The 20,365-nt window shown below is 39.5% G+C and overlaps 1 protein-coding gene across 14 annotated transcripts in view; it reads right to left on the bottom strand.

Annotated features, from left to right (window-relative positions):
• The window catches only part of SYTL5 (synaptotagmin like 5), a 280,881-nt gene that overhangs the window by 99,610 nt on the left and 160,906 nt on the right, over positions 1–20,365 (bottom strand). For all 14 annotated transcript variants that reach the window (XM_089324968.1, XM_089324966.1, XM_089324962.1 and 11 more), the window contains one exon: positions 3,183–3,392. In XM_089324968.1, the coding sequence (XP_089181094.1) occupies positions 3,183–3,392 (210 nt within the window). The remainder of the gene's footprint in view (positions 1–3,182; positions 3,393–20,365) is intronic.

Below are 20,365 nucleotides of genomic sequence, written 5' to 3'. Positions count from 1 at the left end.
AAAAAGAAAAAAAATAACAGAAACAAAATGAAAATCCTAAAGCTGAATAACAACATAATAGAATTTAAGAATTAAAAAGCTAGGTTTAACAGAAAATTAGCTAATATTCAAAGACAGGATTGCATGAATTGGAAGCTAGGTCAGACAAATATAAAAACTGAATTCAGAGATATAAAAGGATAACAAAAGAAAGGAGGATAAGAAATATATGATATTGAGTATGAGTAAGATACATATTTGTAATATCAATTAGTAAAGGAAAAAGATAATATGAAAAAGAATTGTCTGAGGAGATACTGTCTGAGAAATTTTCAAGTGTAACAAAAGACAGTAAAGTAATGATTGAAGATGCTTTAGGATACACAATCTGGATAAAAACAAAGAAAATTCAGACCAATGCACGTTACAGTAACTGCTGAAAATCCAAACAGAAAAAAGGAAAATATTAAAAGTGGTCAAATAAAATATTACATTTAAAGGAGCAACAGTACACTGATAGCTCATTTCTTAATAGAAGTATTAGAAACAATAAGCCAACAGGATCTCCAAATTACAGAGTTTATACCTACCACTTAAGATTCAATAACTAGGGAAACATGTTTGAAAATTAAAAGTAAAATATAGCCAGGCTAAGAAAAATAAACAGTGAAAGCATTTATATAAGGTAACTACATTAAAGGAAATACTAAATGGTAACTTTTAGGCAAAAGAAAAACTATTCCAAGTGGAAGCATACAGATATGGGAAAGACTATAGAGACACAGTAGGGGTAATTATGTAGTAAGTTGAAATATGTAAAGGAAATATAATCAGAACTAAAAGGATAAATAGGGACCTTACAATTATTTATTGAGAGTTTAGCATAACTCCCACAATATCTGACTGAATATGCAGATAAAAATTAGTAAGGGTATGGAAAATTTGGACAACACAATAAACATAATTTAATAGAAACTTCTAGGATAAGCATATAAACAACTGTATAATTTCCATATTAAAAGATAAAATTAAACACTAACAACCTACATAACAATCAGTTCCAGTAGATTTTTAAAGCTAGAGGTAAAATAATAACAATTACAGATTATCACATAGGAGAATATTTTCATGATTTGGGATGCTAAGAATTTGGAAGTGGCATGAAAGTTCTCCAAGGGTCCATTGTGAGTGGAGGCTTGGTCAACTAAGTGACTATATTGGGAGGTGGTGAAACCTTTTTAACTGGCATGGTCAATGCAAAGTCTTTAGATCATTGGAGCCATGCTCTCATGTGAACCCTTAGTAGTTCTATGAGATGATAGTTAGAAAAGGAAAAAATCTGGCCCCACTCAATCCTCTAATCTCTTGGTTCAAGATGTGGTCCCTTGTCCCTACATGTACTCCTGCCATTGCCATGTGCTATTTTCTATCACTGTTTTCCATAAGATCTTCAGCAGAACTAAGCTAATGCAGGTGCCATGCCCTTGAATTTCAAAAACTACAAGCTAAATAAACCTTTTCTTCATAACTAGTCTTTGTCAGGAATCTTGTTATAGTGTTGCAAAGGTGACTAAAACATGGGGGTTGGGGAAAGTTTTATTTAACAGCATACAGAAAAATATCCCACTAATGATACAGGAAAAGATGAACAAATTGAACTAGGAAAAATTATGTTTCTGTTCATTAGATGATATAATTAAGAGTGAAAACCAAGCAAGAAGGTGGGAGAAGATATCTGCAACACAGGTAAGCAACATAGCTTTTATACATAATAGAGGAAGAACTCCAAACCAGTATGTTCACAGTTTCATCAGGGTTTATCCTCCTAGATTGGCAAAGGATGCTTGCTAATAATGAGAAGGAAGTACTAAGAGAAATTTTTCTATGTGGGACAAAGTATCAAGGAAGATTGTTTAACAAAACAAAGTAATGCATAAAAAGTTAAGTAGTACAAGAGTTTTGATGGTTCATTTATTTTTAAAAAATTTAAAATTTTATTTAAGTTTTACAAGTTTCATGTATTTCATATATATACAGGTTTAGGAAGATAGTGATATGTCCCACCCAGGATTGAAACATAGAACATATTGTCCTATTCAAGATGACCTTTGTGAAACTATATAGGAAGAATAACATTTGCTAAATAATGCAATCAACTGAATCCAGGAGTCTTTAACAGAATAGTATTCTTCATTCAGAAAAATTGTAAATGGAAGCTCACTTCTACTGTCACACTATTCATGTTTCCTCCTGGGACAGACTTTCTCCTATAACAGGGCAAGTTAGTGAGGGGAAAGACAAGACAAACCAAACGAAAGCAGGCCAACAAACTGGATTAATATTACTATTTCCTACCACAACCACAGGAGAAAGATGAACATTGAATTGCCTTAAGAGGAGGTTATGAGACACTCCCAAAATAGAGTAGACAAAGGATATTGGGATGGAGAAAACATGCCAGTTAATCGGGGGGAAATTTCTCCAAAGGATGGGAGTTTGACAGGCCCCAGAAGCAGTGGAGACTGACTCATGCTTAGACTCTTGTGCAACTTAGAAACAGTGACTACTGACAGGTGTCCACGTTTGCAGAGTGAAATCTGTGCCTACTACACTCTCACAGCCTGAACAGGGAAGTGAATGGAATGTTCTCTCCCCTTCACCATAACTAAAGAAGTAGGTTTGGAGGGAATTCAGAAAGACTCCAGCTTTGCTCCTAATCTGATGTGATTAGAAGGCAGGACATTTGATCCACATCTTGCCAGTCATCCCGAATGTCTAAGAATGTCTCAGTGGAATTGTCTGTGCCTTCTTGGAAGCCATGTAATGCCAAGATGGGCTCTCAGAGAAGAAAGCACATGGGTAGTTTTTGAGTACAGAAAGAGACCTGGTTCTGTGAGACTTCTAATTATACTAGGCTTTGAGTTTTTTAAAATACAGTTCTCTGACTGTATCTGCCTCCATCTGTCTGTCTGTCTGTCTCTATCTCTCTCACACATACACAATAACTATGTTTTGAAATAAAAAAAACCCCTCTCTCTCTCACACACACACACACCAAAGCAAAGCCAAGGCATTAAGACTATGGTTGGACTAAATAATTTTGATCTTATTCCCTATCCCTAAATTTAAAATACCCCTTTTCTTGTTTTATCCACTAATCCCTTCAGTCATTAAATATACAGTTTCCATGAAAAGAAACTTACGAGACTCTGGCACAGATAGTGCACTTCCAGCTGCCATCAAGGCCTGTGACCCGACATGCACTGCATACCCTCAGTGAACAGGCCTGGCATGGGTCACCACGGTCAAAGATTAGGCCCAGGTGTCTTTGACAGTGAACACAGACTCTGCTGGTCTCCTGTTGAGTCTTCCCACTTCTGCGTTTTGCTTCTAAGAGTTCATTTTTCAGCTTCCTAGAAAAAGAAGAAAAAATTACTTTAAAAAAGAGAAGCAGAGCAATTTTGATTTAAGAGATATTTTCATTTGGAATGTTCTTTGAATCAAGAATGTAGAGCCAAATGTTTTCAGGAAATAAAATTTTTTTCTCCAGAATCAATGAGACTTTGATATCATGAAAATATTTGTTTTAATTTTTTAATTTATTCAACGCATTTTAAGAAAAGCAAATTGTCTGAAAAATGTTGCTTGTACATGTTAATGGATTGCATATTCTCTTGTTGTGTGGTGTGATATATATCAATTAACTGTTTTATAATGTTCAAATCTATGTCATTTTCAGTCTTATTAATAGTTTCTCTGTATATTTTTGAAAGTAGAATGTTGCCACCTCCAAGTACTGTTGAACAATCTACTCATGCTTTTGTCTTTTATCAATAAAATGTTGGGAATTTTTGTTAGATAAAAACATTTGATTAACATGTAGTACTTGTACATTTCTGTGGGCACAGTGCAGCATCTCAACACGTGCATACAGTATCAAGTGACTAAATCAGGTAATCACCATTTCTACGTCCCCATTCTTACTCCTTGTTTGGCATCTACTGGCTCTTCTTTTCCAGTTCTTTATGTAGTATATGATACATTATTGTGAGCTACAGTCATTTCCCTGTGACTAGACCATATTATTCTTTTTTAAAAATTTATTTATTTGAAAGGCAGTCTCTCTCTCTCTCTCTCTCTCTCTCTCACACACACACACACACAGAGAGAGAGAGAGAGAGACAGAGAGACAGAGAGACAGAGAGACAGAGAGACACAGAGAGAGAAAATATGAGAGCTTCCATCCACTGGTTTACTCCCCAAATGCCCACAAAATCCGGGGTTGGGCCAGGCCAAAGCCAGAAGCCAGGAACTCCATCTTGGTCTCCCATGAGGATGGCATGGACTCAAGCACTTGCGCCATTAGCTGCTGCCTTCCAGGTTACCCCATAGTTTTGCAAGGTTTTATTTTTTAAAATTTTTATTTTTTAAATTTTTATCAATATAAAGAGAACAGATATTATGCATTCCACAGGTACAACTCCAAGAAAACAACTGTAATGCTTTCTCCCCTCTCTACCTTTCCCAATCCCAACTCCCTTCCCTTCTTCTTTTCTTCAACTTTTGCGAATATACAATCCCTGTCTACTCTATAATCACAAGATCAATGCCCCACTAGCCATAATATTCAACAAGCAAAAAGTATAAAGCTCACTGTTTCACAGGAGTGTAAACAAAGGCTAAAAACAATAATCAAATCACAAGATATCTGTTTCATTCTTATACCTTTTTATACTCTATATTAATTATTACAAATCAGAGAAAACACATGATATTTTTCTTTTGGGGACTGGTTGATTTCACTAGGCATAATGGTTTCCAGATGCATCTATTTTGTTGCAAAAGACAGGGTTTCATTCTTTTTTATGGCTGAGTAGTATTCCATAGTGTGTGTGTGTGTGTGTGTATATATATATATCACATTTTCAAGTGTGCAATGTATTTTTTTAAAATATTTTGTTTACTTGAGAGGTAGAGTTACAGACAGAGGGAGAGACAGAGAGAAAGCTCTTCCATCTGCTAGTTCACACCCCAAATGGCTGCAACAGCTGGAACTGGGCCAATCTGAAGCCAGGAGCCAGTTGCTTCTTCCAGGTCTCCCACGTGGGTGCAGGGCCTAAGTACTTGAGCCATCTCCCACTGCTTTCCAAGGCCATATCTGAGATTTTGATAGGAAGAAGAGCAGCCAGGGCCAGAACCGGCACCCATATGGGATACCAGCACTGCAGGTGGAGGATTAACCTACTGTGCCATAGCACCGGCCCTGCAATGTATTCTAATAGAACATTAAATAACAGTATTAAGAAAATGCTGCTGCATCTACCTTATGGTTCTGTAGTTCTATTGATCTGTATATAAGTTGTATTTTTCTTTTTCTATCCTATATCCTTGTAGGGATATGTTCTAAGGGAAAAAAAAAACCTGGCAAGAAATTCTTAATAGTTTTGCAGGATATTTATTATTTAGTAGTAATTTTCATGTAACTTTGACAGTAATGGCTATTATATGATAAAGTTGTTTAGTATATAAGATAATGATAACAAAGAAGTTTCATGTGGCCAAGTTACATTAGGAATGGCCTTCTAAACTGGAAAGATTGCTTCCACTAGTATAACCTGTTTTTTTATTTTTTAAAAAGATTATCTATTTGAGAGGCAGAGTTACAGACAGAGGGAGAGACAGAGAGAGAGGTCTTCCATCTGCTGTTTCACTCCCCAAATGGCCACAATGGCTCAAGCTGGGCCAATCTGAAGCCAGGAGCCAGGAGCTTCTTCTGGGTCTCCCATGTGAGTGCAGGGTCCCAAGCACTTGGGCCATCTTCCACTGCTTTCCCAGGGCACAGCAGGGATGTAGATCATAAGAGGTGCATCCAGGACATCAACTGGTGCTCATATGGGATGCCGGCGCCACAGGCGGAGGCTTAGCTCACTATGCCACAGCGCCAGCCTCAGTACAACCTGTTTCTTTCATCCCAGGCACATTAGCAGGAAGCTGGATTGGAAGTATGGAGTAGTATGGATTTGAACCAGGTACTCTGACATGGGATTCCAAGTGCTGACTTAACCCACTGTGACACAACGCCTGCTCCATAACCTATTTCTATCTGACTGTGCTTTGGTACCCTTTATCCAATCTCCCTCTACACCTCTTCTCCACTCATCCTTACTTTTGAATTTTGATATATTCCCCTAGCGATAATATTTTACTACAAGAATTTATTAACATTCTACTCTAACTTCACCAGGATATTTTTAATGCCATGGCACTGCAGCATAGCCACAGTCTAAAGGCATACACGGTATCATGTTCTTTACCTGCCTAGATATACTGCATGAGGTATGAGTATGAAATCAAACTTGGCAACACTCGGACTTTCCTTAAGTGATCCCTGAAGATTGTACTCACAAAGCTATTACCTGTCATTTCAGATATAAATAATTATGTTTGGCATTTGAGAGTTTCCAACAATTTTCTAACGGAAAAACCTATGAGTTTTGCTGTAAGACATGTTTATGTTTGATCCAGGTTCCATCATGATTTAGCTATTCCACCTTAAGCAATGATTTACCCACTTAGAACCTCAGTCTCATTTCTAAAATAGGAAGAAAAGTAATCTTCCATGGTTGTTTATAAGATTACATGAGATAATGTACGTAAATTTACCAGCACGATGCCTGGCACATAGACACTAAATAAATGTTAGCTCCATGTTCCTGCTTTTACTACCTGACATATAATATATTTATCTACCTTTGAGGGACTTTATTATTCCAGGTTCCTTGTTCCACCAGCATCAGCATCAACTTGGAACTTGTCAGAATATAGAATCACAGGTCCTGCCTCAAGCCTACTGGAGCAGAATCTGCATTTTAACAAATTCTCCAGGTGGTTAGAGTTTGAGAAGCACAGCTTTGGAACATTTGTTCTCAAATTTAGCTGTATGTAAGAATCACTTGGGAATATGTTTAAAATAATGATTCCCGGGTATTACTTTCACAGATTCTGATGTAATTGGTTTGGGATGTAGTTTAGTCAATGGGATTTTTAAGGACTTCCTTATTTATTCTAATATACTGCTGAACTTGGAAAACACTGCTTCAGAAGACAGGTTAATTCCCACTTACATGCTTATTGATATTCCATTGATTTGTGCTATTGATATCTAATTCCTTCAACACAAAATTTCTGTTTTCCAGAAAAAAAAATCCAGAATGATTTCACACATCTCACACCATCTCCTTTCACATTTATGGTACTAAACATTGTCACACTCAGCTAGACAACAATCTCCCCAAAGTCACATACTGCTCAGGATCCAATTTCATGCTAGATTATAAAGTAATTGAATATTTAAAACTATTTATTTTCCTTTAGATCCCTCAAAGAAACTAGTGAGGTTTTATGAGTCTCATGTTAAAAGATAGTTAGCAGTATAGAAGGAACTAGAAACTTAATTGCCAGACTAATGAGAGATCCATAAATGGAGAAGTTTCAAAGTGAGGACTGAAGTTTCAAAAATCTATGATTCATTGCCTCATTCATTTATCCAACAAGCATTTATTGAGTACCTACTCTGTACTAGGCATTCTGATATTCAGGGATGAAAATGAGTCAAAAAAAGGTCCTCTACTAAGGATTTCCAATACTCTTCATATTAATCAAGAGGACAAAAAATGCCACACACTGGCTCATATGCTGCAACAGGTAGACAGAACACCCTTACATCCCCACTCTCTTGTTGATCTAACAACAAATAACAAGAGCTCACAGTGCATGCTTTCCTCATCCTTGATTTATAGTTTACAAAGCATATTTATGTCCTAAAGGACAGCACCTGGGGCTGGCATTGTGGCATAGTGGGTAAAACCGCCACCTGCCATGCCAGCACCTGATATGGGTGCCAGTTTGTGTCCTGGCTGCCCACTTCCCATCCAGCTCTCTGCTATGTCCTGGGAAAGCAGTAGAAGATGGCCCAAGTCCTTGGGCCCCTGCACCCACGTGGGAGACCAGGAAGAAGCTCCTGACTCCTGGCTTCGGATCAGCACAGTTCTGGCCATTGCTGCCAACTGGGGAGTGAACCAATGGATGGAAGACCTCTCTCTCTCTCTGCCCCTCTGCCCCTCTGCCTCTCCTTCTCTCTGTGTGTAACTCTGACTTTCAAATAAATAAATAAATAAATCTTTAAAAAGAATAAAGGACAGCACCTGTCTTATGAAATTGAATATAAGAAAGGTCCCATGTGATTATTTTTGTAAACTTGTAAAAGCTACAGGGTTTAAAATTAAAAAAGAGCTCTCATTTGAAGACTATCTGAAACTACATGCCTGAGATAAACCATGTGGAATTCACAGTGGGAAATCCAGCAAGAACAGCAGAGATGGTGCAGGTCCATGAGGAAAGAGTGAATAAGAAAAACGAGAGCACCAGACCCAGTGGATCAGATGAGCAGGTAATCCGTGGGTTCATGGAGCTGTACGTACAGTGGGAGAGAGTGCTTGCTGAACTGCTTTTGAAGTTCCATGTGGGGAAAAAATAAATGAACAAATAGGGAGATGGTGCACCTCCCTCTCCAACCACCCTGCAGGGACCAGCAGCTGTGGGGAGAAGCCATTCGGCACCTTTTTTTTTTTTCTATTTTTGGACGATGTAGGTGGCTGCTGCCCCTGCCTTCTGTGAGTGCGCCCAGCAATAGTGGGGGTTGCTTCACCCCCCAACCTGTGGGGAGCAGGGTCCATCTCCCGCAACATGGCAGGGCACCTGGGAGACAAAAAAGTGCTGAGACTGTGGACTGAAACTAACTCTATGCGCCTGATCTCCCACCATATGGCGCTGAGAGGGAGTAAACAAATCTTACACAGCTGCTTCGTCAATTAGCTGATTCCTGATCCAACCTCTGATTGGAAGAAAGCGCGTGCTCAGCACATGGGCAGCAGAGCACGGATTGGTGGGAGAGGACTATAAAAGGGGGAGAGAGACAACATGCAGGGCCCCCCTGAGAGAGTCCGTCAGAGAGCTTGTTGGTGCCACTCCTCCACGAAAGCGGGGGAGCAGAGGGGGTGCCGCTCCTCCGCGGAGGCGGGGGAGCAGCAGCAAATCTGGGAAGGGCCGGGGAAAGAAAACAGCGTCTGCTCTGGCGTCGTTCCTCCACGAGTGGGGGAGCGACACCAACCCAAACAGCGAGGGACACAACAATACAGAAGGATTCCTTCACCCTCCATGCTAGCTGCACGGCAAGGGGAAGCCCCACCTATTGAAAGCTCGTTGCTGCTCACTACAATTGAGAAGTGAGCCAGGCTCACATAGGCATGGGCTCCCTGCACACACCCACAACCCACAGACTTATAGCAACTCATAACAGAAGGAACCATGCTGATAGGAAAGATGCCACAGATCAAAGGTGCAGTTTATTAAACAATGTGAGCTAGTCCTGAAAATACTAGGTGTGGGGAGCAACTCGGACTAGACTAAGTTACTGGAATTAAGACTTATTCTATGCATCTGCTCTCCCACAATATGCCGCTGAGAAGGGAGAAACAGCTTCTACACAGCTGCCTCCAGTTCAACCAATAAACTGTAGGACCTGCTCCTGATTGGAGGAGAGCAGCGTACTCGGCGTGTGGGTAGCAGAGTTGGGATTGGTGGAAGAGGACTATAAAGGAGGAGAGAGACGGCATGCACCAGGAACATCTAAGGGGAACATCTGAGGGAACACCTGTGCAGCCCCCGAGAGAGCCGGCCGGCGGTGTGCCGCTCCCCCGCGGAAGTGGGGAAAGTGGCTAGGGGGAACCGCCCTTCCACGGAGGTGGAAGGGTCGGTAGCCAACCCGGGAAGAACCAGCAGCAAACCTGGGGAGGGCCAAGCAGATGAAAGAACAGTATAGGGTCCTGTGTCGTTCCTCCGCGAAGAGGGGGAGCGACAACTAGGGACTAACACCGGGGCTGTGAGGAGAAGAGTGTGTCACACCAACAGAAGTGAACACCCTACTCCATACAGACAACCAGAGTAGAGCTACAAAACCCCACCGGGGCCTTACCTTGGATGCTTGCTGCACCATAGAATACTGAACAGAGCAACTGGGCCACACCCAGTCCACACCTCTTGATGCTAACTGAAAGTATAGACATCCCACTAAGCCACAAAGACATAAAACAAAGATAAAAGCAACCAGATAAAAAAACTACATAAATGCTGAAAAACAAAGGAAGAAACTTAAATAAGAATAAGGAAGACACTTAAGTTCCACAATGGAACTCTACAACACTAATAGTAGAAGGTAAAGATGAAGAGATTGAGAAAATGCCAGAAATGGAATTGAGAAAGTTAATCACCAGATTACTTAGAAGCAACCAGAAGCAAATTCAGAACTAAAAAAAAAAATTTCTTACCAGTACGTGGAACTTTCTCTAGTATTGACCACATGCTAGTCCATAAAGCAAGTCTCAGCAAATGCAAAGAAATCAAAATCATACCATGCATATTCTCTGACCACAATGGAATAAAGTTGGTAATCATCAACTCAGGAATCCCCAGACCATTTGCAAACACATGGAGACCAAACAACATGCTCCTCAATGAATGGTGCATCCTTGAAGAAATAAAAAAAATTCTGCAAACAAATGAAGATGACAATACAACATATCAAAACTTATGGGATACAGCAAAAGCAGTGTTAAGAGGAAAGTTTATAGTAATAGGTGCCTACATCAAGAAATTGGAGAGGCCCCAAATAAATGAGCTCTCAATGCATCTCAAAGACCTAGAAAAACAACAGCAAACAAAACCCAAAACTAGTAGGAGAAAAGAAATAATTAAAACCAGAGAATAAATCAACAAAATCAAAACAAAGAAGATAATACAAATGATCAGAAAAATGAGGAGCAAAACGAAGAGTTTTTCAAAAAATATATAAAATTGACAAACCATTGACCCAACTAACCAAAAAAAAAAAAGGAGGGAGAAGATCTAAATTAATAAGATCAAAGATGAAAAAGGAAATAAGACAACAAACACCACAGACATAAAAAACAATCATCAGAAATTACTACAAAGAAATGTATGCCAACAAAACAGGAAACCTAGAAGAAATGGACAGATTCCTGAACACATACAATCTACCTAAATTGAGTCATAAAGACATAGAAAGCCTAAACCGACCCATAACCAAGACATAAATTGAATCAGTACTAAAGACTCTCCCACCAAAAAAAAAAGCCCAGGACCAGATGGCTTCACCACTCAATTCTACATAAAATTTAAAGAAGAAATAACTCTAATACTTCTGAAGCTGTTCAAAAGAATAGAAAGGAAGGAAATCCTCCCAAATTGTTTTTTTATGAATCCAGCATCACCTTAATTCTTAAACCTGAAAGAGATACAACAGAGAAAGAGAACTACAGACCAATCTCTCTGATGAACATAGATGCAAAAATCCTCAACAAAATTCTGGTCAATCGAATCCAACAAAACATCAGAAAGATCATTCATCTGGACCAAGTTGGACTTATTCCTGGTATACAGGGATGGTTTAACATCGCAAATCAATCAATGTGATACATCACATTAACAAATTGAAGAACAAAAACCATATGATTATCTCAATAGATGCAGAGAAAGCATTTGACAAAATACAACATCCTTTCATGATGAAAACTCTAAGCAAATTTGGTATAGAAGGAACATTTCTCAACACAATCAAGGCAATTTATCACAAACCCATGGCCAGCATCCTATTGAATGGGGAAAAGTTGGAAGCATTCCCATTGAGATCCAGAACCAGTCGAAGGTGCCCAGTTTCACCCCTGGTTTTCAATTATAGTCCTGGAAGTTCCAGCTAGAGCCATTAGACAAGAAAAAGAAATCAAAGGGATACAAATCAGGAAGGAGGAAGTCAAACTATCCTTATTTGCAGATGACATGATCCTATACATAAGGGATCCAAAAGACATGACTAAGAGACTATTGAAACTCATAGGAGCCAATTAGAATGGCTTTCATACAGAAATCAACAATAAACAAATGCTGGTGAGGATGTGGGGAAAAAGTATGCTAATCTATTGTTTGTGGGAATGTAAACTGGGCCCCAAATCCTTTTCAACTCTGTAACTGTGAACTGGGTAAAAGTTGATAACCAAATAAAGTCCTGTCAAATATATGACAAGAAAGATGCAGTACAAATTTTTGTATAATTTATGGCTGTAATTTATGCATGTAGTCTGACTAGTCTAAGGAGTTTTAGCAAGGGGGAAATAATAGTACAGGGAATTAGAAAAGAGGAATAGGATAGGTGATGTTTCTGGCCTCTTTTACTAGTCATCACTTGCAAAGCAAAGTAGACCTATTTGGTTTCTACATTGCTGGCCCAAGCTTAGACATTGAAGAAGATGAGTTTCTGGGCTGCAAGCACAGTATCTTCTCATCTCCTTCATAAACAGAGAAGTCATTCATATGAGCTAGAATTGCTTCCGCTGCTTGAAAAATGCATCTTTTTTTTTTTACACACTAAGAAATCCAGAGTTAGGCAGTTGTTTGCATTAGTTCAGGTGCAAAATAACATGATCAGGGATTCAGCATCCTATCATCTTGACACTCCCCTGTGCTCAAAGTGTGACTTATCATTCTTATGCAAAATGGCTGAGATTCTATGTTCCAGCATAGAGTTCATGTTGAAGGCAGGAGGAAGGGTATCAACTGCATCTATCTTTAACAAAAAAGCAAAAGCTGATACAGAAGTCCTCTAATCAGACTGCATACGCTTCTTCGACCAGACAGTGCAGCATTATCGCCACCAGCTGCAAGCGAGACTAGAAAACTGATACCTCATTCTTTAGTGAAAGAAGGTAATGGTTAAGGGCTTTTTTTTTTGAGGAATTAGTTTACATAGCACAGATTCTGCACAAAGCAGCAGTCCCCCTTTACTGAAGACAGCTAACTCCAATACATTCTACTATCCACTTCACTTCCTGTGCTCACTTTATAGGGAAGAAAAAGCAATGAAGAATCTAGACTCAAACTGTAAAAACAGCCAGACCCTAGAAGGTCTGCTTTGGTTTGTTGCATGCAGCACCCAACTTTCTTTCTAAAGCCTCACGACTAGAGGAAAGAATGGTCTGACTACTTTTAGGCCACTGAAGTGCCATCCAATTGTCTACTGCCTACTGCCTACTGCCTCTCCTTGATGCCATTATCTTCTTAGTCACTGTCTGTAGTTGGCTGAATAATGCCTACTGAAAGATATCATATTCTAACCCTTGGAACTTGTAAAAATTACAGTATTTGGAAAAGGAATCTTTGCAGATGTAATTAAGGACCTTGAGATGGGAGAATATTCAGATGTGTCCAATGTAATCACAAGTATTACAACAAAAATGAGGTGGAGGAAGACATGAGACAGACTGAGAGGAGAAAGCACAGAATAAAAAAAGGCAATGTGACCACAGAGGTAGAAATTGGAACAATGAGGCCACAGCCAGAGTCCCAGAAACTACCAGAAGGTATGAGTCAAGCAGCAGATTTCCCCTTATAGCCTCTGAAGGAAGTGTGGCCCAGTCAACACCTTGGTTTTGGCCCATTGATGCTGATTTTCACCTTTTGGTTTACAGAACTTTGAGATTAAATTTGCTTTGTGTTAGGCCATCAAGGTTGTGGTAATTATTTTCAACAGCCACAAGAAAGAAATATACCCTACCCTCCATCTGGCATCATTTCTTAAAGACTAAAACATCCTCAAGGGTAACACATCCAACTCCCTGAGCTCTCAGCTCTTGGACCTGTTCATCTTTGACTTCCTCATTTCTTACTGTCCATGTGAATCATCTACGCTCATGGATAAACCTTGTAACTTACAAGGTCTAGAAACTACGTTATCCCCCAAATTATAGATTCAAACATAACTTTAGGAAAACAGGATCATTTTTCTCTTAGCTATTTACTCAAGACCACTGCCAAAATCATTCTTCACTTTCAATGAGTACATCACTTTCTCAACATCCATCAACCCTCCACCTAACCTCATTTCCACATGGAACCATAGCAGAAGGAGTCCTGTTTGAGATAGTGTATCACCTATACCACCAATACTCTGGAGGCAGAACATCACTTCTGGGAGTATCCATGTGGATTCAATAGGCCAAGAAGACATAAACACACATATGTCATCAGCCTTGGATGGAAAATCTTTAACGACAGAAGAAAGAAGATCTTTTTGTCCTGTCACCAAATATTGCAGGCAATTACGCAGAGCCCCACTTTCCCTTTTCCTTCAACATACGTAAGCCCAGATCCATAGGAGGAGAAAAGACGTAAAAGAAGAAGAGAACATTCAGCATCACCTTCCTTCACTGTGGGTCACTGCAGTGGCTTGAAGTGCTGCATGAATTCAGAAGTGTAAGGGATGGAGACTGAACTGGATAATAATGAATAATAAAAATTTCTGAATTAGATGGATTTTTTTTTACCTCAAATAGGACTGTGTTAAATTGGGTACCAATATGTATTCTCGCTGAGAAATCTGGAAGGTTATTATTTGGCCTCCCTACTTTCCTGTTAACTCCCTTCCAATCTACTCTCCATGGAATAATAAGTGTGATTAGTCAATAGTCTTTAAAGTATTTCTTACACCATGTTGTTCCTGTGCTTAAAGCCTGTCAGTAGGGGCCAGGATTGTGGCCTAATGGGTTAAGCTGCTGCCTGCAATACTGGCATCCCATGTCGGCACTGGTTTGAGACCTGGCTGCTCTATTTCTTTTTTCTTTTTTTGACAGGCAGAGTTAGTGAGGGAGAGAGACAGAGAGAAAGGTCTTCCTTTTCCATTGGTTCACCCCCAGAGTGGCTGTTACAGCCAGTGCGTTGCAGCCGGCGCTCTGCGTGGATCCCAAGCCAGGAGCCAGGTGCTTCCTCCTGGTCTCCCATGCGGGTGCAGGGCGCAAGCACTTGGGCCATCCTCCACTGCCCTCCCGGGCCACAGCAGAGAGCTGGCCTGGAAGAGGGGCAACCGGGACAGAATCCAGCGCTCCAACCAGGACTAGAACCTGGAGTGCCAGCGCCACAGGCGGAGGATTAGCTTATTGAGCTGTGGTGCCGACCCCACACATCTTTTCCATAGTCTATAAAGATCTTCCTAATTTAGCCCCTGCTGTTACCTTCTCCTCCTGGTTACATCCTATTTACTCACTGTATCCCAGCAACATGGTTGCCACATTAGTGCCTTTGCACATGCTATTTCCTCAGTTGTAAATAGCTTCCCTCCATATTCTGTCATCTAACACTGCAGTTATTAGTCTGATCACTAAATAATTCCCATTATCCTCAGCTCTGGGACTAAGTTAGAATTATACATTCCTCCTCTCTTGACACTGGATGTGGTCTTGTGACTTGCACGGGCACTTGGAATGGATACAATTCTAGGCACAAGCTTTAAGATCAAGTACACAGTTCAATACACATCCTCTTCTTTCCATGGAGAATGGCAGTGTCCCAACAGTATGTGCTCTCCAAGTCTGAATTTTAGTCAGAGAGTCAGGAAGCTGTGAAGTACATTGCTCAGCCATTCTGTGGTGGACATGTAGTACAAGTGCACAACTTTCATTATTTTCTATTTTATTTTAAGATTTATTTTATTCATTTGAAAGGTAGAATGACAGAGAGAGAGAAGAGACAGAGAAAGAGATCTTCCTTCCACTGGGTGACTTCCCAAATGGCCACAAAAAGTCAGGAGCCTGGAACTCTATCTGGGTTTCCCACATGGGTGGCAGGTGCCCAAGTACCCAGCCATCTTCCACTACTTTTTCAGGTGCTGGGAGATGGATTGGAAGCTGAACAGCTGGGACTTGAACCGGCAGGAAGCAGCTTAACCCATTGAGCTACAACACCAGCCCCAACCTTCACTGAGGGTTTGGGGATATTATTGGAGCATCACCTAGCCTATTGTCACTGATAAAAATACAACTTCCTTCTTAATCTGGATAGCTTCCACATATCCTTTTAATTTCAGCTTTGCTATTGTTTCTCCAGAGTGGCTTTCTGACCAGTGAATCTATAGCAGCTCCCCATGTTAATTGCATTCAAAGTACTGTATTCTTTTTGTTCACAACTTTTAATATCACTTTTAATTGCACATTATTTGGTTGTTTCAATATGTTACTTTAATGTTTGTCTCCTCTACTCCTCTGTATGTTATACAGGGCACAGACTATAGAAAGAAAGTCAACAGACATAGAGGGAAAGACTGTTTTTTATAACTGCATTTTGTAGAATATAACCCTGTACCTGGAACATAATATATATCAGTTGAATGAATAAAAGAAAGCATAAGCAAAAGAGAGAGAGAGAGAGAGAGAGACCTAGTCATGTTGGTTACTAGGTATCGCTGGGCATGCCAATTAACCTTTCCGGATCTCGGTTACTCCAACTTCAAAATAAAGATAATAATTCCTTTCCTGAAGCCAGCATCGTGACAGAGCACATTAAGTTGCTGTCTGTGACACTGTCATCCCATATCAGAGTACTGGCTCGATCCTGGCTCTTCTGCTTCCAATCCAGTTCCCTGCTAATGCACCTGGGGAAGCAGCTGATGTTGGCCCAAGTGTTTGAGTTCTGGACATCCATGTAGGAAACCAGGATGGAGTTCTGGGATTTTGATTTTTGGCCTGGCCCAGCTCCTCCTGCTGGTGTGGCCATTTGGGGAGTGAACATGCAGATAGAAGACTCTCTTTCTCTCCGTTTCTGACTTTCAAATAAGTAAATAAATAAATTTTAAAAAGTAATAATTATTTTCCTATCTTCCTCCAAAGGTATTTGTAAGGGTCAGAGGTGATAATGCATGATCGTGTGCTTTGTGGCTTAGAGGGCTGCTACGGATTGGGTAAGGATTTTGTGTCTCCCAAAGGGTAAAGTGTTGGAGGCTTGGTTCCCAGGATGGTGGTGTTTGAAGACAGTGTGACCCAGTGCTTGAAGGTGAACCCTAGTGGAAATGTCCTTGCTTCAATTGTGAATATGCCTTAGAAACAGACATAGGTGGTTCTTGGGTGCTCTCTCGGTGGTTCTCATGCAACTGATTGGTAGTGCTCCTGAGAAGGTTGTTATAACAGCCTGCACCTGTTTCCATCCAACTCTTTGCGTGTCAAGTTGTGATCACATGCTCCCACACATACTCCTGCCATTGTCATCTACCATGATAAGACACAATCGAGAGGGTCTTCACCAGAACTGAGTTATTGCCAGCCAGCACCATAACATTGACCTTCCAAAACTGCTAGCTCTTTTTCTTTATTAATAAATAGCCTACCTCATGTATTAAGTTATAGCAATGAGAAACTAATAAAAGCCTTCATAATATATTATTAAAAAGAGAGAAGAGGAAAATGTACACTCTTCAATCTGTTAAGAATAAAGTTAAAATTGACTAAAACTAAGATCAAACATGCTTCACACAAAAATAATACAAACCTGAGAAATTTACATAATGTTCTAAATTCCTTGCTAAGGACTTCCAGAAATTTTACTACCTTCCTTTGCTTCACTGCAAGAACTAATTTTTATTCAGAAAGCAAAAATATTTTGATTCTTGAAAATATTAATTTTTTATCATTTTCTCTTTTTTTTTTAATCTGAAAAGAGGCAGAGTATAAGAAATAAGTGACAGTCATCCCACTCCTGGGAATTTACCCAAGGGAAATGAAATCAGCAATCAGAGTTATCTGTACCTCCATGTTTTCAAAAGAAGAAATACAAATGGTCAACAGGCACATGAAAAAATGTGCAGGATCACTAACCATCAGGGAAATGCAAATCAAAACCACAATGAGGTTTCATCTCACCCAAGTTAGAATAGCTTTCCTACAGAAATCAACAAACAACAAATGCTGGCGAGGATGTGGGGGAAAAGGTACCCTAATCCACTGTTGGTGGGAATGTAAACTGGTAAAACCACTATGGAAATCAGTTTGGAGATATCTCAGAAATCTGAATATAGACCTACCATATGACCCAGCCATCCCACTCCGGGAATTTACCCAAGGGTAATGAAATCAGCAAATAAAAGAGTTACCTGCACCCCCATGTTTATTATAGCTCAATTCACAATAGCTAAGACATGGAATCAACCCAAATGTCCATCAACTGAAGATTGGATAGAGCATTTATGGGATATTTACTTTATGGAATACTACACAGTGGTAAAAAATGAAATCCAGTCATTTGCATCAAAATGGATGAATCTGGAAAACATCATACTTTGTTAAACAAGCCAGTCCCAAAGGGACAAATATCATATGTTCTCCTTGATCTGTGATAATAGAGAACCTAAAATGAAATTTGTAGAAGTGAAATTGACACTGAGAAGCAATGACTTGAACAACCCTTGTCTTGGCTGTTGAGGAACAGTTTTTTTTTTTTTTCTTAGTGGAGAATGGAACTGGAAATGGGAGAGGAGGAAGTGGTGGGGTGGGAGTGGGGGGGGTGTGAGGATGGGTATGATGGGAAGAATTACTATATTCCTAAAGTTATACTTATGACATTTGTACTCATTAAATAAATGGTTTATTTGGCAAAAATTGGTGAAAAAATAAAACAAAGATGAAAAGGAAATTAAAAAAAGCTGTTAAGATTTAATTCTAGCTAACATCAACTTTTCATTATGGATCAATTCAGGATGCTTCTGTGTTTTAAGCTATCAATTTATTCTGTTTTCCTTATTGCTATACAGATGCATTCAAATTAATATAGCAATTCATGACATATATGTAGTTGAAATGTCTTTTTTTTTACTTATTTTATTTATTTATTTAAGAGGTACAGTTACAAACAGAGAGAGGGAGAGACAGAGAGAGAGAGAGGCTCTTCCATCCACTGGTTAATTCTAAATGGCTGCAATGGCCGGAGCCAGGCCAATCTGAAGTCAGAAGCCAGGAACCTCTTCTAGGTATCCCACACAGGTTCAGGGGCCCGTGCTCTTGGGCCATATTTTACTGCTTTCCCAGGCCATAGCAGACTTCTGGACTGGAAGAGGAGCAGCCAGGATTAGAACCGTAGTCTATATGGGATGCTGGCACCACAGATGCTGGCCCACTATGCCACAGTGCTGCCCCAGTAGCTGAAATTATTCATAAAAATGAATAGATGAACTATCTTGACAGTTGTTGAAAGATTGAATCTTTTCATTTCTGTATTCTGGTAATATATTAAATTCATTATTTGTGTCCCATCTTCAAAATGCTACTCAATGTATCAAAAACTTCTTGCTTTATCATTAAATAGACATATTGTTTTCAGATTAGGAAATATTTTCATTAAAATTCCTGTCAACTTTTTGTGGCATGACTTTTCTTTTGTTACTCTGTCTACATTAAATTGTATAGGACACCACTTTGCACCAAACAAGATAGGGATTTTTGAATGGAAGTGATTAACCATGTAGAAGAGAAAACCATTAACAAATAATATATAAAGCATCCTTGAAACCTTAATTCTTACAAGCAACCTCATCTAGCAGATCATATCAAGGTTCAAGGGAGACAAAGAGCAAGCAAAGATTACAGAGTGGCCCAGAACAAAGGGCTCTAAAGTCAGATGGCCTGAGTTCAAATCCTGATTACGCCACTTATTTCCTCTGACAATTACTTAACTCCCTCTGTCTTAAGGAGAATTAACCTCTCTGTGTCTCAAAATATACAATATGTAGAGCAAACTCTAGGGTTGTTATGAGCACTAAGTAAAAACAATGTTTGTAAGTGTTTAACACAGCTATAAATACAGTAGTTGTAAAATAGACAATTCTGGTATGTGCTTTCTGATATCTGCTCTTGCTTCTCTAATAGTGGAACATCCAGCAAGGCCCATGGCCACTCAGAATAAATACATTTCTCAGTGTCCCTTACAATTAATTTTTTTCATGATACTAAATGTTGGACAATTGAATATGAGTGGAAATGATAAATGCGACCTTTAGTTTATGTACCTAATTGGAAATGGAGTATCCTCTTTCCTTTGACCTTTCACCTTCCTAGAGGCTTGGGTGAGAACACAGGGGTGAGATACCCTTGACCAGGAGCTAAACTCTGAAGATGGTGGAACAAAAAACATGGAGCCTAGACTCCCACTTAAGTGGAGCCCACACAGTAATATCACTAAGCATCCAACCAAACCTGTTTTCTACATTAGAAAGTAATATATTTCTATCTTTTTAAAGTCATTATTATGTGTCTGTGACCCTTGCAGCCAAGTCTATTTTCCAAGAAGTCCAGTAAGAAATCAGTAAATACTAGCTTTTCTTTTTTTTTTTTTTTTACACTGTCCACTTGAGGAGATGTTGCTTTCAGATTTTGCTTAAACTTCTACTGCAATGCCTGCAAGCTAAATTCTTGTCTAGAGCTACAGTTTCATGTTCCATTAT

The sequence above is a fragment of the Oryctolagus cuniculus genome, chromosome X (genome assembly GCF_051225735.1).
Source record: "Oryctolagus cuniculus isolate XC-2025 breed Fujian yellow rabbit chromosome X, ASM5122573v1, whole genome shotgun sequence".
Lineage (NCBI taxonomy): Eukaryota > Metazoa > Chordata > Mammalia > Lagomorpha > Leporidae > Oryctolagus > Oryctolagus cuniculus.
Note: the sequence above shows the minus strand (reverse complement) of the source record. Positions and strands in the feature narration are given on the sequence as shown.